The sequence below is a fragment of the Clinocottus analis genome, unplaced genomic scaffold, assembly GCF_023055335.1.
Source record: "Clinocottus analis isolate CAN_PGR_092001 unplaced genomic scaffold, fCliAna1.0.p SCAF_8, whole genome shotgun sequence".
Taxonomy (NCBI): Eukaryota; Metazoa; Chordata; class Actinopteri; order Perciformes; family Cottidae; genus Clinocottus; species Clinocottus analis.
The window spans coordinates 9,857,438-9,872,909 of NW_027176240.1; the positions used below are offsets into that span (position 1 = coordinate 9,857,438).

Here is a 15,472-nt window from a genome sequence, read left to right on the forward strand (position 1 = left end):
TTACAAGTCCTTCCCATGGAAAGCGCTCAGGTTGAACGCTGTGTCCATGAACCTCTTCAGCTCATTGAGGTGGGTGGACTTGTTCCCTGTCGCTGGAGCAGCCGCAGGGTCCCGTCCCACGTACCTGAAATAAAACATTAAAGGTTTGTTACCTTATCCTCGAAACAAAGTATTCTAATTCCCTCTGTCATAAACAAATCAGGTGACAAGTGAACACAACCTCTTACCAAACTGGCTTCCTGTTGGCCACCACTGTGAGGAAACGCGGCCGGACGTAATCATAGGAACCCATGTTCTTGTGCTCCTCCTGACACCAGACCAGCTCAGCGTTGGTATATTTCTCGGCCTCTGCTCTGACCAGATCAAATGGGAATGGAGAGATCTGAGAAGAGGAATTGAATAATAAGTAGAAGACAAAATAATGACATTGTATCACTCTTATTTTGCCAGTGCATGGCATGTGCTGAGGGATTCAACACCTGTTCAAGTCTGATGATGGCGATGTCTCTCTCCATGTTGTGCCGTTTCCTCTCTCGAGACAGTTCATAGTAGACTTTGCCAGTACAGAAAATCACCCTCTTCACTTGTTCTGGGTTTTGACTCGCAAGACCCACGTCTGGAATCAACCTTTTGAATTTAGTACCTACACACATAGAATATGATACGTTACACCAATGCAGTCCACCGAAATTTATAACATATTTTTACGTCACATTTTACTGCGAAAAAGTCAAACTCCACCTTTAGCGAGATCATCAAAACTGGACCTTGCATCGGGGTGCCTCAGCAGAGACTTCGGAGTGAAAATGATCAGCTGTGGAAAGAAAAAGAAAAAGATCCTGTCACTGACAACAACAGATCGATTCGGTTATCCATATCTTTTTTGCGCGCTTTGAAAAAAGTCAAGAGAAAAAAGTTTTGATCTCTTTTCACGCTAATTTGCTGCCGGCATATAGCATGCAACATCAGTGTTGGGAAAACAAAACATTTCTTTAAAAATCAAGTAAATAAAACCTTTTGTGCTCAGTCGACCAAGTCCAGAGTTTTTCATAAAAACAAACAATATTATCCCCTATTGGCCCCCTCGCTAATTTGCTCAGGAAGTCATTTTCTCATGCTTCGCAAAGCATTGCATTTATGTGCAACAGGGGATCAGTTAAGACTTTCACTGGGCTGAAAACTGTGAGAGAAAGAAAAAAAGAACTGTGCATATACACAAATAGAGAAACGCTTTACGTTCCAAAACTTTATACTGAAACTAGCTCTACTTTAGAGGTTCAAATTACATATTGAGCCACATTTCTACTCTACCTTTTTTGTATAGAATTATATGATAACATATTAGTTTTGACAGTTTATCTCTTAAAGCAATGAATGAGTTTGTGGCTCTTATGTGTTCTTGTGAATTTTGCTTTGTATGTCCGCAAGGAAATAATGAATTGTCCTCAATACATTAGCAAGTCTTGTCAGATGACCATCTGGATGTTTTAGTAGCAGTAGGCTAACTGGATGTGTGTAACTTCAATGCAATATATGCTGAATTTCAAAACATGAAATCAATAATTACAAAACAAGCACAAACTGGACATACATACAATATAGTAAAGACGATGTTAAACTTTACCGGTTTTCTGAATGGTAGCAGAATCTGCCGCCTAAGCACATGACAGAAATTAGCAGGTGTGGAGCAGTTCACCACAATCCAGTTACAGTCATACAGCTGCTGGACCTCAAAATCTCCACTGAACACCTTAAAAAAAAAAGAAAAAAGAATTACAAAGGCATCATGAAGGATATTGATTCTGAATACAGAAATGTGTCTTAATGTAGAGTTGCTGATTTACAGAGTTCACATGTGTTTTTTTCTCATAATTTGGCAGGAGATGTAGTGCATGACTGTATCAGTGTAGTGTATGTCACACACACACACGCACACACGCACGCACGCACGCACGCACGCACGCAGGCAGGCACAAGACAGATAATGCTAATCCATTTGTGTGCTCCCGCAAATAGTTTGATCAATATCCCATTTGAAGATGAATCTGGGAAGCTTCTGCTGATACAGCCCACTGTGGCTCCCTCCTTGAACGTTCACTCATACCAGGGCACCCTTGGGACCTGAGTTACTGCTGAACACTAACTCTTTGGAGGCCATAATGAAGAGACTTTTCAGCTCTGGAGAAATTGGCAATCATCACTTAAGCCATCACTTAAGTGGTCATGCATCAGCATAGCCTATAAAACAGGAAGCTATTAGGTAATAACTGCAGCACACTGTGTGGTGGCTCAGAGTGTTTGCATTAGACATTGATGTTGCTCAAATTGGTAATCAGTAGAGCCATAATGTAAATTGTACATGTGAACATACAGGGAAGTGATCGGGATCATCTTTGCTCATCTGCAGGAAACGTTCAGGTCGAGCTGATGAATGTTCTGGGCCCTGAAGACAGGAGAGAAGAGAAGAAGAGCGTATAGCACATGATGACAAATTGGAAGTTGAATAACATGAAAACATTTATTCCAAAAAGATCTAAATTCATCTGTAAATACTCCAGAATGACATTGTATAGACTGCATTATTTTTCCTCCTCACCATTCCCTCCATCCCATGTGGCAGCAGTAGGACGATACCATTGTTGCGGACCCACTTGGCCTGACCCGGGCTGATGAACTGGTCAATGATACACTGGGCTGTGTTGTGAAAGTCTCCAAACTGGGCCTCCCAGAGGATCAGAGCATTCGGACTCGCCATGGCGAAGCCAAGCTCAAAACCTGCAGTCACAGGCATCATTATATGGAGCTCCAAAAAACGACTTATGAACTTAAAGCATGCTCTGTGGCTTACCCAGCACTCCATACTCTGATAAGGAGCTGTTGCACACAGTGTAAGGAGCCTGGTCCGCCCAAAGGTGATTCATGGGAACACACATACGTTTGTCCGTCTCTTGGTCGTGCAGAACATGATGACGGTGACTGCAAAAACATAAGAGAGGCCAAGACAGAAAGGCCTTTAACAAGCAGAAAGAAACAGGAGATTAGCCACGCTATCGGCTATGTGAGCGTGTACTAAGACACAGCTGTGTCTCGAGCTTACAATAAAAATGCTAACATGCTATGTTAAATCGTATACAATTAAGTGTGTTAGCATGCAAACCTTAACAAAGTCATTTGGATTCATACTTTGGGGACCGTGAGAATCAATCCAATAGTTGTTGAGATATTTCATCACATTGAGCTGAGATTAATTGATAAAAATGGACATAAACAAAACATAACTACACAAATAAATGTAAGAGGCTGTGACACATGTTATAGAAAACTGTAAAATGTTTTCAGCTGAAACATGGTTATTTGTATTCATGATTCAATTATGTTGTTTTTTTTTTTTTTACCCAAATTGTCTATTTTAAAAAAAGTTACTGGATGATTATGAATTATTGATTCTAGCACATTGATTCACCACTTTTATTTAAAGTAGAGGACAAAAATCCAAGTGTAGTATTTTTAACAGCAGACCGATATTGCCACAAAAGACTCTTAAGCATTCTTAAATAAAGATGGTGAAAACAACCGGGCGAAAATCCTTTCTTTAAAAGGTTCTTATTGTACACACACAGACACACAATGAAGACCACTCTACCCATCTTCAGTCAGTATGAGGCCCAACAGGAGTTGATGGGAGCAAAGAACCAAGCGTTAACAAACTCTAGCAGTCCGCTCGCTCCCAGTGCAAGAATCAGCTTTCAAAACCAGCTCGATCAGACAATCACTTACACCCCTTTAACATCACTTTAATGACATCTACACTCTCTCTCACTCAGACACACACACTCACGTGCACTTATACACACAGACACACACACACGCACGCAGTGCGAAAGGTTATGTAACGGCCAGGCGGAAGAACTGCAGGAAATAACCAAAATCTATTGATTATTATCTTGAACATGATATATTACCACCTTGAAGAATATATTTCATAATTTGAGTCCTCTGAATAACATCACCTGTAATTGTGGACTAATAAAGGCATCTAATGTACTGCATAATTGTTGTGTTTGATCCTTGATCCACATTTGCACATGCACTTTCTGTTGATGAACGAACAAAATCAAGAGCATCCAGCATTAATTGAGATAACGCACATACTTTCACATTTCATTTTCTCGAACCACTTCCATGCAATCCAAAGAGGAAGCAAAATCCTCACGAGAATTAGGTCTTTCTCTGGGATTGCTTCAAAAATTGCGTGCCCACTCCTCTCTTCTTTCTTACTTTCTTTCTCTCTTTCTTTCTTTCTTTCTTTCTTTCTTTCTTTCTCTCTCATACACAGAAACACTCACACATTCTCTGCCTGGGGGCCCCATTAGTCAGGGAAAGGGGTGCACGGCGCACGCAACCCACCCAAACACGACGACAGAATCCATTAGTGCACGTTGTTACGTACATCACAGAAACGAAAACAGACCCACTCGACTGTAACATGCCAATATGCTCAGCTGCTAAGAACTATGGAGGGAAACAGAGTAGTGGGGGATGACAAAAAGTGTAGGTGGGGAAAAAAGCAGTGAGAGGTGGTAAAAGGAGGTAAAGTATACCTTAAGTACAATAGGAAAGAGAACAAATAACATAATGTCGACTCTCAACCGACACGGAAGATTTAAATGAACAACAGGTGATGCGGAGATGAAGGGTGGAGTCTTTGACTGCTGTCTTTTTTTGTCAGCCGGGCAAATTACCGTGCTGAGGGGACAGCGGGAGGGAAGTAGTAGATGTCAGTAGTAAATGTGAGGCAGAAGAAAAAGCCCCGTTGCCTCTGGTTAGTTAGTGTGATGTATGTTGCTGTGAGCGGAGAGGGGGCGGGGGGGGGGGGGGGGGTGTCAGTGAAGATGGGCTGGTGGAGAAATGATAGGGGACAGATGAGACAGGCACAGTGAAAGGGGGAGCTGGTTTTGTTCATGTGTCACTCGTCCCTCCATACAATGACAACACCACGTGGGCTTCACAGTTCCCAGGAGACTGTGCTGATGTCTTCTATCTGTCAGACAACCCCCAATTACTTAAATCACTATTTTTAGGTCACTGTTCTTTACCCTTAATGTCCATCCAGGCTCAACAAATGAGCGAATTTGATTTCAAAACAATCCATTTGGGACAATATTCATGTACATCATTGTTAGGATGGGTGGTTAGTTGTAATCATTATCACAGCATGGTAAGATATTTTACAATAACAATCCAGTGTTATCCAAATAAACAAAACTCTTCATGAGTATACAACTCAATTAATTCTGGGCCACACTGTTTTTTTTTAGATTATTATTTTTCCATTTTTGCCTGTATTTGTAATAGGACAGCGTAACAATGGGAGCGAGAGTGGGGGCACTTAAAGCACTTAACCACTACATGACATCATTCACCTATTCACACCCGTTCATCCACTGATGGGAGGAGCTACCATGCAAGGTGTCACCTGCCCATCACGACTAACTAACATTCACAGACATTCACGCACCGTAGGCGCAACTGTGGGAGCAATTTGGGGTTAGGTGTCTTGCCCAAGGGCACATCGACATGAGCTAGCGGAGCCGGGGATCGAACCGCCGATCCTCTGATTGAAGGACAACCCTGCTCACCACTGAGAAACAGTCGTCCTTCTCAAGGACTCTCAAGTTGAAGAAAAAATGAAGAGGGCTAAAAATCAATATTCCTAAAATGCTCTGTTTATTCAATGACTACACTTACTTATTATTATACTGTGGTGGAAAAGAGATAAAGAGATGCTGCCCTGGTGTGGGAGCATCGACGCAAGAAGGCCTACATGTTTATAAAAAGATTCATATAGATCCTTGAATAGGTAACATTGATTTTACAGTTGGGTTGACATGCACTCACCTAAAAGTGCCGCGCTCTACATCCTGCCCGCTGAGACGTACATGAATGCCATCTTTGAGAAGGGAACCAAAGGCCATGTACTCTCCTAGAGCCCAGTCCATCTGCCGATTCTTCACCAGGTCAGCTCGACCACGCAGGATACGAGACACGCCTGGAGAACCCCCGCACACAGAGGCAGACAGAGAAACAAAAATGAAACCACGTGATTTCTTAGGAGAGCACTGGGGAAGCGAGCGTAAAAAGCAATGGACTGACGCACTGTGTTGTAAATAACATTAAAAACTCTGGTGGCAGTCTTAATTGTTATAGCGTGCACCAAATCAGCTATGCAGGCTAAACACCTGCTGTTAGAAAAGGATGTGTTTACAGGTGAACTGCTTTAATGGACTTACTATCATCGCTGCAGACAACAAATTAAGTAATCGTGGCACTGAGGTTTAAGTGTTTCAAGGCTCTTGGTCCTTCAGCAGCATGTATCTCGTATCCTGCAGTAATATGGGCGCTTCTGTCATTGAGTAGATTTCTAGCACAGCATATCAGTAGGACAGTCAGTAGGACTGTCATCAGGTATTTCCGTCTGCTCTATTCTCCAGCACAAAGCTACTCAGCTCACCAGGATGGATCTTAAAGTCTTCCAGAGGCACTGAGCTGGCTGTCTGGCCGATGTGCTGCAGGACCTCGTCATCCAGTCCGGTGGGGACACAGCTCATGCTCCTGGGCTCTCCCTCAGCCGTGAAGAAATCTACAGAGAGAGAGAGAGAGAAAGAGAGAGAGAGAGCGCTTCACTCAAGCAGGAACAGAAAGTATCCGCAGAAAAATAAGTAAATCAAAAGATTTGATTTCTTAACTTGAATTACTTGATTGCAAAGGATCAATTTACCTGGCCAGGGGGAGTCGAGCCAGGGTCGAATGTGTAAAATCTTTTCATCCTTGGATCTTGTGTATGCCTCCTCACATATCTTGTCATATTTGGCAACTTCTTCCTGCAACCAATGACAAACGCCACAAATTAACTGATGCAGTTTAATTACTTAAATTAAAAGACTACAGCTAGCCAACACTGAGTGTAAACGGAATGGAGAGAGAGAGAGAGAGAGAGAGAGAGAGAGAGAGAGAGAGAGAGAGAGAGAGAGAGAGAGAGAGAGAGAGAGAGAGAAATATTAGGAGGAGAGAAGTCTCCACTGGCAGTAATGGTTCTGCCTTGCAATATTACAGATGAGTCCAAATAGCAGGCCACACAGCAGAAAACAATGTCCATCAAAAGCCAGGAAGTATTTCTTTGACATCGGGATATGAAAAAAAAATTCAGAATGGATGTTACAATCAAAGTTTCTGTTTTGGATGAAGAGCCTGAGCAATTCCATTGAATGGTGCAAGAAACTGAGGTGTACTTCAACTTCATTGAGCAATATATTCTCTATGTGAGGGATTGTGAGGCGAGGTGATTGAACTGAGGCAGTAAATTGAAACTCAAACACAGCGGTGCTGGCGCAACACATTTACTCCAAGGCTAGGATAATATCTAGGCGTGATTTAATGCACATAGTTCCCCGGATGGTGATTCCAAATACAACAGTATACAGTAACGGCCACCAGTATACAGTATATTTAACAAGTGCAAACAGCATTAGATCACAAACCTCAAATTCCTGCAGCGTCACCACTCCCTCTGCAATCAGCCTGTCGGAGTACTTTTTCAGCACATTCTGCTGCCGATGGATCTGTTTGTACATCAGCGGCTGGGTGAACATGGGCTCATCCATCTCATTATGACCAAACCGCCTGTAACAAACCTGTAAATACACACGCAGGAATCATGTCTGAGTGTGCACTTATCGTCGTGTTTCCTGTGAATCCATTAAGACTCGGCTGTAACTAACCAGGTCAATGACCACATCCTTGTTGAAGGTGGCCCTCCACTCTGCAGCCACCCGACACACGTACATGACAGCCTCGGGGTCATCGGCATTCACATGGAAGATGGGCGCATTGACAACCCGAGCCACATCGGTGGGGTAGGGAGAGGAGCGGGCCACTCGAGGGTCGGTGGTGAAGCCAATCTGATGACAGTCACAATTTGACATAATTTAGAGCCAAATAACACATGCGAATGTATTGGCATAATGTCCAGTAGAACAAAACACGCACATGTGTTATGACTAACATTGTGAAATAGTGCGTATGTATGTATATTCATAAAACAAAACATTTAACAGCTCCTTTTCTTAGTTCTTTTTTTTTTTGCATTTAAACAATAGATTTGTATAAATCAATAAAATAATATGATCACAGCCAGGCGATATTGAGTTATTGTCCACCCCGGTTATTAAAAGAAGTAATAAAGATCGAGTAGTAACAGTAAAATCATTAGTATTAGATTAGTAAGACTGTCATAACAAGCGAGTACATTATAAAATATATGCTTTCTAATAATTGGTAAATGTGTCAGGTCACATGACACCAAACACTCCAATACCTGGTTGTTGACCACCACATGGATCGTACCATGTGTGGTGTAGGAGGGGAGCTCACTCAGGTGGAAAGTCTCATACACAACTCCTTGTCCAGCAAAAGCAGCGTCGCCGTGCAACAAGATGGACATCACCTGTTGAAATCACATCATAGACTGAACAGGACAGAGTAGCACAATGTATCGCTCATGAAAATCTATATTTACACCACCGAACAGAAAACAAGCCAGTACAGTATTACCTTCTTTCCCTGAGTGTCTCCTCTGTAGAACTGCTCAGCTTTGGCCTTGCCCTGAACCACTGGATCCACTGCCTCCAGGTGGGAGGGGTTTGCCATGAGCGACAGAGTGATGTTCTTGTCTGTCTCACGGTTTATCCTCTCGTGGCACATCCCAAGGTGGTATTTAACATCACCCGACCCCTACAGGTGAAGAGAGCGGTTTATGAAATGCTTTCCTCTGACACTTTTCCACGCACACCTGTAGTTCATTACCTCATCAGCAGCCTCTAACTTGGGGTCAAACTGACAGAAGATCTGATCCAGGTCCTTACGGATCACGTTGGCCAACACATTCAGTCGACCCCTAAATGAAATACGGAGACACAAGAGTCAGCTGCAAGCACAGATTGAGCTAAAATGCAAGGACGTGTGTAATACCGAGTACCGATGAGGCATCCCCATGATCACGCTGTCGATGCCGGCAGCGCTCGACTTGTCAATCATGGTTTTAAGGGCAGGGATGAGCACTTCACAGCCCTCCAGACCAAAACGTTTCTCTGATGACCACTTTCTGGCTAGGAAGTCCTCAAACCTGGACATGAAAAATGTTCAGATGTAAGGTTCATGTTTTGCTAACTACGACTGATTGATAACGATGTTGTAAAAGCTTTGTACCGAAAATAATTACGGGAACAAAACTACGGTTTAGAGAACTTGTACTCAAGAATGTATTTCAGTACCTGTGTGTGTGTGTGTGTGTGTGTGTGTGTGTGTGTGTGTGTGTGTGTGTGTGTGTGTGTGTGTTAATAGGACTGATAACCCTGCAACAGCATACAACAAGCACACATACAATAGGAAATGTATTCACAGTAACAATAGACAGATCACTTCTAGGAAACTCCAGTAACTCCTGAGATCATTCATCGAAGGTGAAAATGAGCTCACATGAAGAATAGGGTGTTTATCTCTCCAAATATATGCATGTGTGTGTTTTGCTAATGTTATGTGAGGCCCTGTTGTGAGCTATAACTAAAAGTGAGGTATTGTGCTGTCATCAAAGTGTAAGTCAGTGTATGTTTATTCACTGCTGACCGTGTGGATCGGATCAGGCGGGCTAGCAAAGTCCTCTTCTCAGCATTAGTAAACTGCAAGATTCCTGGAGTCTCAAATTTCTGACGAATCCACTGACACTGGTCCACGTTATTAATGAACATGAATTCAACTCCTATGTGACCACAGTACGACGTCTGAAAAAAACAAACAGATAAAATAGCTTTGTACAGTTTCATGGCTTCCCCCTCCCCGTCATCAACAAATAAAATACCTCTAGTCTCTGTATGATCTCTTTAAGAGGAAGAGTGTTGCCTGCTCCTCCGATGAAGGTGGTGGGGGGAAGTTGAAAGCGTCTATCCAGGTCAGACTCATCAAGACCGTAGAAACCTAGGATAACCCCATGGGAAACACAGGTGTGTTGAAGGCTTTTGAGAATACGTCTTGCCAAAAATAATCCCTCCCAAATTATCACCTGCAGCCATAACTGAAGTTGCAATCTTATTGAAAGGGTAGCCCGAACACTTTTTGGAATAGACATTTTTTAACGAATAGGACGGTACAATCATGCTCTCTGCAAACAGTGCAGGGGATTAATTTACATCTTGATCAAAGTAAATTTGTTTTTGACATGCTTAGTTATGAAGTAAAAACAACTTCCAGGATGTGTTTATTGGAAGTACAATAGCAGGACCTGTGGCGATACAGCATCCGTACCAGAAGAACCACTTAAGTTTCAGGGCTGACGGAGCCCACCTGAGAGAGCTGGTCAAGCTCAAGATCTCAGGCAACATAAGAGGAGACAGGTGCAAATCATATTAGGAATACAGCAAAGACGAAGAGGGCCAAAAATAGACTTGTACTATCAGCTGACCAAATAAGGGCCACCGAGGCTGTCATTAGCTTTCATTAGGGAGCTATAGCCCTGGTAGCAATACATAATGCAACGCTATGTCCTGACACACAATGATCACCGATAACAGCAGCCAACAGAAACAATCTCTCTCTCTCTCTCTCTCTCTCTCTCTCTCTCTCTCTCTCTCTCTCTCTCTCTCTCTCTCTCTCTCTCTCTCTCTCTCTCTCTCTCTCTCTCTCTCTCTCTCTCTCTCTCTCTCTCTCTCTCTCTCTCTCTCTCTCTCTCTCTCTCTCTCTCTCTCTCTCTCTCTCTCTCTCTCTCTCTCTCTCTCTCATCTATTACTGTAGACTTCGATCGCTTTCAGTGGCCGTCCCGTATCCACCGATTCTCAGTCCGCTAAATGAAATTGAGACTGACACGAGCTTGGCCTGAGATTAATGACAGCATTAGGCTGACCAGCAAGTATACAGACTATGTGGGGAAACATGATGGGGCCTTTTATACTGAAATACCACTAACACTCAAGTCTGACGAGGAGTTATACAACCCCGGGTGTGTATAAAGTGTGTATGGATGCACCTGTATATATTGTATTTTTATTTTTTTATTATTATTATTATTATTGTATTAAAGTGGAGGAAACATTTAAATCCAGATATTTTATTTTTTAAGGCAAAATAAGCTTTTGAAGTAAACCGGCAAATGAGAATAATTATGCTTATGACTGAAATCTGTAAGTTAAACAAGTATCCTGGGGTAATTAGAAGGAAGGACTTCTATAGTAGGAAGCTGATTAGCATATTCACTGGCTGTGGTTTAACTCTATATGCGCTTAGTTAGAAATAATGGATAACATTGTTCTATAAAATGAAAAAATATAAGTATTACGAATACTTATGAATATAATCTACTTAAGACATGATGACAATCTTTTTCTCACGATTTAGTTTTTTGGTAGGCTTGTGTGATGTGTTTTGTACGATTGCTGGGGTTGTGAGGCTCACCTAATTTATCGAGAGTGGTGACCAGGTCGGAGGGAACAAAGGAGTCCAGGTCAGCCTCCAGGATTCCCAGAGGGTCTAACTGGGCAACATGGTGACCACGAATCTACACAGGGAGACAGACAAAGATGTGAAGGAGGGAGAAAAGTAGAGTTGAGGAGAATTACGTCAGAGAAAGTGACAGATAGGAAAGAATAAGATTTAGCATCATGATGCTGAGTGTGAACAGCTGGAGAATAAGCTAACACTCAGTTATAGGTCAGCCTCTCTAAGAAAAGAGCCCCAAGGGAGTGCTTTTATGTCCATATGCACACATACACATTCCCACCAGGATTGCAGCAAACTGGGAATAAAAAGTGACGCCTTTGCCAAAAGACAGAATTTAATAAATCCCTCAGATAGTTCTTTGAATTAATTTGAGGTCGAGGGGAAATGTTACCACCTGTTTTGTTTAAGTAGTCTCTTTGATATTACCAGTTTTCAAAAAGCAGCAAGGGTAAGTAGGCTAGAGTTAATCTTGCAATTTGCATAACCTTGTGCAGTGACAAACAAATTGTGTATTCCTTTTAATACAAGACATACGGTATAAACAGCTTTCATTGCCAGATGCATCTGTTGCGGCAAGTCGAGTGGATTTTGTTTGATGCATTTTTCACACACGTCAGAGATACAAATAGTCAGCCAGTTGTGGCTCGAGGATGACATCTTAATTCTGTATACAGACATTGCTTTACAATTTAAACGGATGCCCATGAGATACGTGCTTCATCGTTTAATTTGTAAATAACATAAATGTACATTATATACAAGCTGATAGCTGATGTGCATGTGTGTGTGTGTGTGTGTGTGTGTGTGTGTGTGTGTGTGTGTGTGTGTGTGTCACAGCTGGGCCGGCCAACTGAGGAGTACCTGGTAGGCTCTAATGAGACTGTGCACGGCCAGGTGGTCCTCCACCACTTTCTGTGCCATGTCTGGTGAGAGGGGCAGCGCTGGGCCTTGGAGCAGAGTGGAGGGGCGTCTCTTAACCGCCTCGGCAGACGGACTGGAGGCCTGGATGTTACGGAAAAATGTGTCCCAAGACTAGAACACACAGAAAGAAAGATCCAGAGGTAAACAGGCTCACTGCAAACACAAACCATGCAAGAGTATCACTGCTGTTTACTGGCTGCTAGGTTGGAGATGACGGGACAGAGAAAACGCTGGACAGGAAGACATTTCAGCAGTAGCCTCCATTTGTAGATGCCTCAGGCAAATGAGCTACAAGCACATCATAGTGCACATTTATTAAGTGCCCTTTTCAAGACCAACACTGGCTACAGTAGCTCATAATGTAGCTGACAAACCCACTCCCACCCAGTAATGTGTGCTGGACATTGTCCCCACTGAAAATGCCCATTCATGGGCAAAAAAAAAACATCTAATGTGGAAAGCAGTGGCACATGTTGAACTGTTACCTCGTGGACGTTTTTATGATCCTCCAGCCAGGCAAAGTACATCTCTTCCACATAGCTGGAGCCACTGGCCACCGCGGAGAGAACAGGTGCAGCCCCGGAGGAGCAGCCTCTCCTGGGATCAACCCAGCCACGCCTGGCCGGGCCATCTCCACACCATCGCAGCCACTGACGCCCTCCAACACAGCCGCCCCTCAGCACACCCGCTAACGCCCGAAACGGACTCATAGCTGGAGAGGCACAGTGGAGGAGGACGTTAGAGAAAGTCAACAATTCATCTCGATGTTTTGATGGGCAATTTATGAAATAACGCAGAAAAAGGGTGCATTACAACCTCTGAATGACACATTTCTGAACGTCACACTTGCAATATTTCAGCTGCTTAAATTGCAGGTGACAAGGCAGAGCGCATATGTCGCACTATTCTTGCGCACCTCGTGAATGAAATGACCTTTACATGTACTTCTGATGGGCTTCCCACTGATTGAAGCGACATATACGTGATGTTGAAAAACCTGTGCAAGACTAATTGCGGCCACGTTACGGCCTGCGCGTTTGTTTCTGCGCAGAGTCTCTGCGGCTGCGCGTCACAGTGTGACAGCCGCAGCAACTAACAACTACTAACTTTCTCACCTTTTCCTGCGGGATGTTTTACACGCTCCTTCAAGCTACACTGCTGAAATCAATTGCAAACCATTGCCTATATTATCCTGGGTGTATTTCCCCATGGCCACTAATCCCTCAACGTCAACATAAATCCTCATAATCTCCCCTCGTCTCTGAGTGTCGCGCGGCATCACGGGAAATAGCGCAGTTGTTTAAAATGTTACACGTTTTACTTTTATACATTACAGTTTGTTTACCGTAGAGTCTTATTATCATCGCTGGAGGATGTAAGCAGGACAGGTATCAGAGAAGGTGACGGATCCAAGTGGATGCACTGCTTGACACGCCCCCTCGCGTGTCAGGTGGTGCTTCGTGTGTACAGTGATCAGCCTGCTGCACCCAAAGGTGTCGATAGTGCCGAGGTGACGGACCAACACACCTTCTCAGGGCGATACAAAGGAAGAACAACACTTCATTATCTTTAATTAAAAAAAACCACACAGACACAGAAATCAATGTATTATTTTGTTGGTGGGGTTTTATTGTCACAGCAATCAATGTTATAATCAGACTACTTACCGTAATCTATGAGTCCCTGCACACACTTCTCATCCAGACAGGTCATTTTTTCCCTCGAAGTTACAGCACGCATATGTCTTTCCCCTCAGTGTTAATTATATAAGGCAATTAAACTTTTATAAAGGCTGAACATGAGTCATTTGAGCAAGTGGTTTCAGATTGATGGGCTTATACCTTGAGTGGGTTAAACAATAAGATAATTGGCCCTCCCTCTCTCCAGCCTCTGCCATGCCTCCCTCCCCAACTCCCTGCTCTCCCTCCTCCTCATCTAGATTTTCATCATTCATACTTGCTGGCACAGAATGAACAGTATTATCAATCATGACAAACACGACACTGGAAAGGGGAAAATGGAGTGGGCTTCAGTTGCAAGATGATCTAAAAACAGAACAGTGTAGGTCTAAATATCAGGGTAGCACATGAAATAGAACATTGTCATGTTTTTTTTAAATTTCTTCATAAAAATGTTTGTCTATCTCTCCTTTCAATAGCAGCATCATGTCTACATTTAACGATTAAAATATGTATTCATATAATGCACAGCAATTTCTTATACAACCAAGCAACAAAAATAGTGTATTCTCTATGCATTGTGTCTAAAACAAGACACAGTAATGCTCAGTGTTTCCCTTTTCAATATTTGCATTTGTGTTTGCTGTTGATCTCCGGGTGACCTGGCGAACGTAGGGTCAGGCAATTATGAACTGAAATGCCATTTGTTGTAGTGATTTCGCCGCCTGACAAAGATGGAGTGAAGACCAGTTGCTTTCTGGCGTTTTATTAATAGTGTTCATCGATGAAAAGAACTGTGCCGCTGGGTAACATTACAGGCTCAGCGTTAAATTACATCCTGTTTTAGAATAATTACACCAGTAGACAGGCCAAAGCTGGACCAGTGGGACATTAAACAAGTAACAATCTTGCTAACCTTCTATTTTTGTTGACATAAATTGTTGTTTAAATGTAAATAACAATCGAAATATGTCATCATTGTCGTCTATGTTATTTATTTGCTGGATTTAGTTGGCACATTCAGTCAATAAATCCAGGAGGCACCGGTAACCTAAGTAAAGTTCATATCCAGGTGACCCCGGCTCACAGCAGCCATCGACATCAGGCCTGCTAAACCACATTGACTTTGTTTCGAGTCCACAGCTCATTTGGCCGACGCCGCTCGGTACAAAGAGTGGGAGAAGCAGATAATGTGTAATCCACTTACCGTGGCCAAGCCTACACACCATTTATGGAAGTCCACGTCATGAGGTTATTTAGGAGCCGTAATTCATCTAATAAAGCATGTTTGGAGGCCGAATTAAATTAGTCTGAAAGCCGTTGGGACA

At 42.9% G+C, this 15,472-nt stretch overlaps 1 protein-coding gene across 1 annotated transcript; it reads right to left on the minus strand.

Annotated features, from left to right (window-relative positions):
* ogdhl (oxoglutarate dehydrogenase L) lies at nucleotides 1–13,175 on the minus strand. Its single transcript, XM_068567875.1, has 22 exons — nucleotides 12,951–13,175; nucleotides 12,406–12,576; nucleotides 11,500–11,602; nucleotides 9,914–10,029; nucleotides 9,682–9,836; nucleotides 9,035–9,181; nucleotides 8,863–8,953; nucleotides 8,611–8,790; nucleotides 8,375–8,503; nucleotides 7,779–7,958; nucleotides 7,539–7,691; nucleotides 6,779–6,881; nucleotides 6,512–6,640; nucleotides 5,899–6,049; nucleotides 2,849–2,976; nucleotides 2,597–2,775; nucleotides 2,372–2,443; nucleotides 1,625–1,750; nucleotides 742–814; nucleotides 480–643; nucleotides 228–382; nucleotides 1–124 (listed from the first exon to the last, which is right to left on the minus strand). Exons 1-22 carry the CDS (start codon nucleotides 13,173–13,175, stop codon nucleotides 1–3), a joined length of 3,054 nt encoding a protein of 1,017 aa, XP_068423976.1.
* Between the last annotated feature and the right edge of the window lie 2,297 nt (nucleotides 13,176–15,472).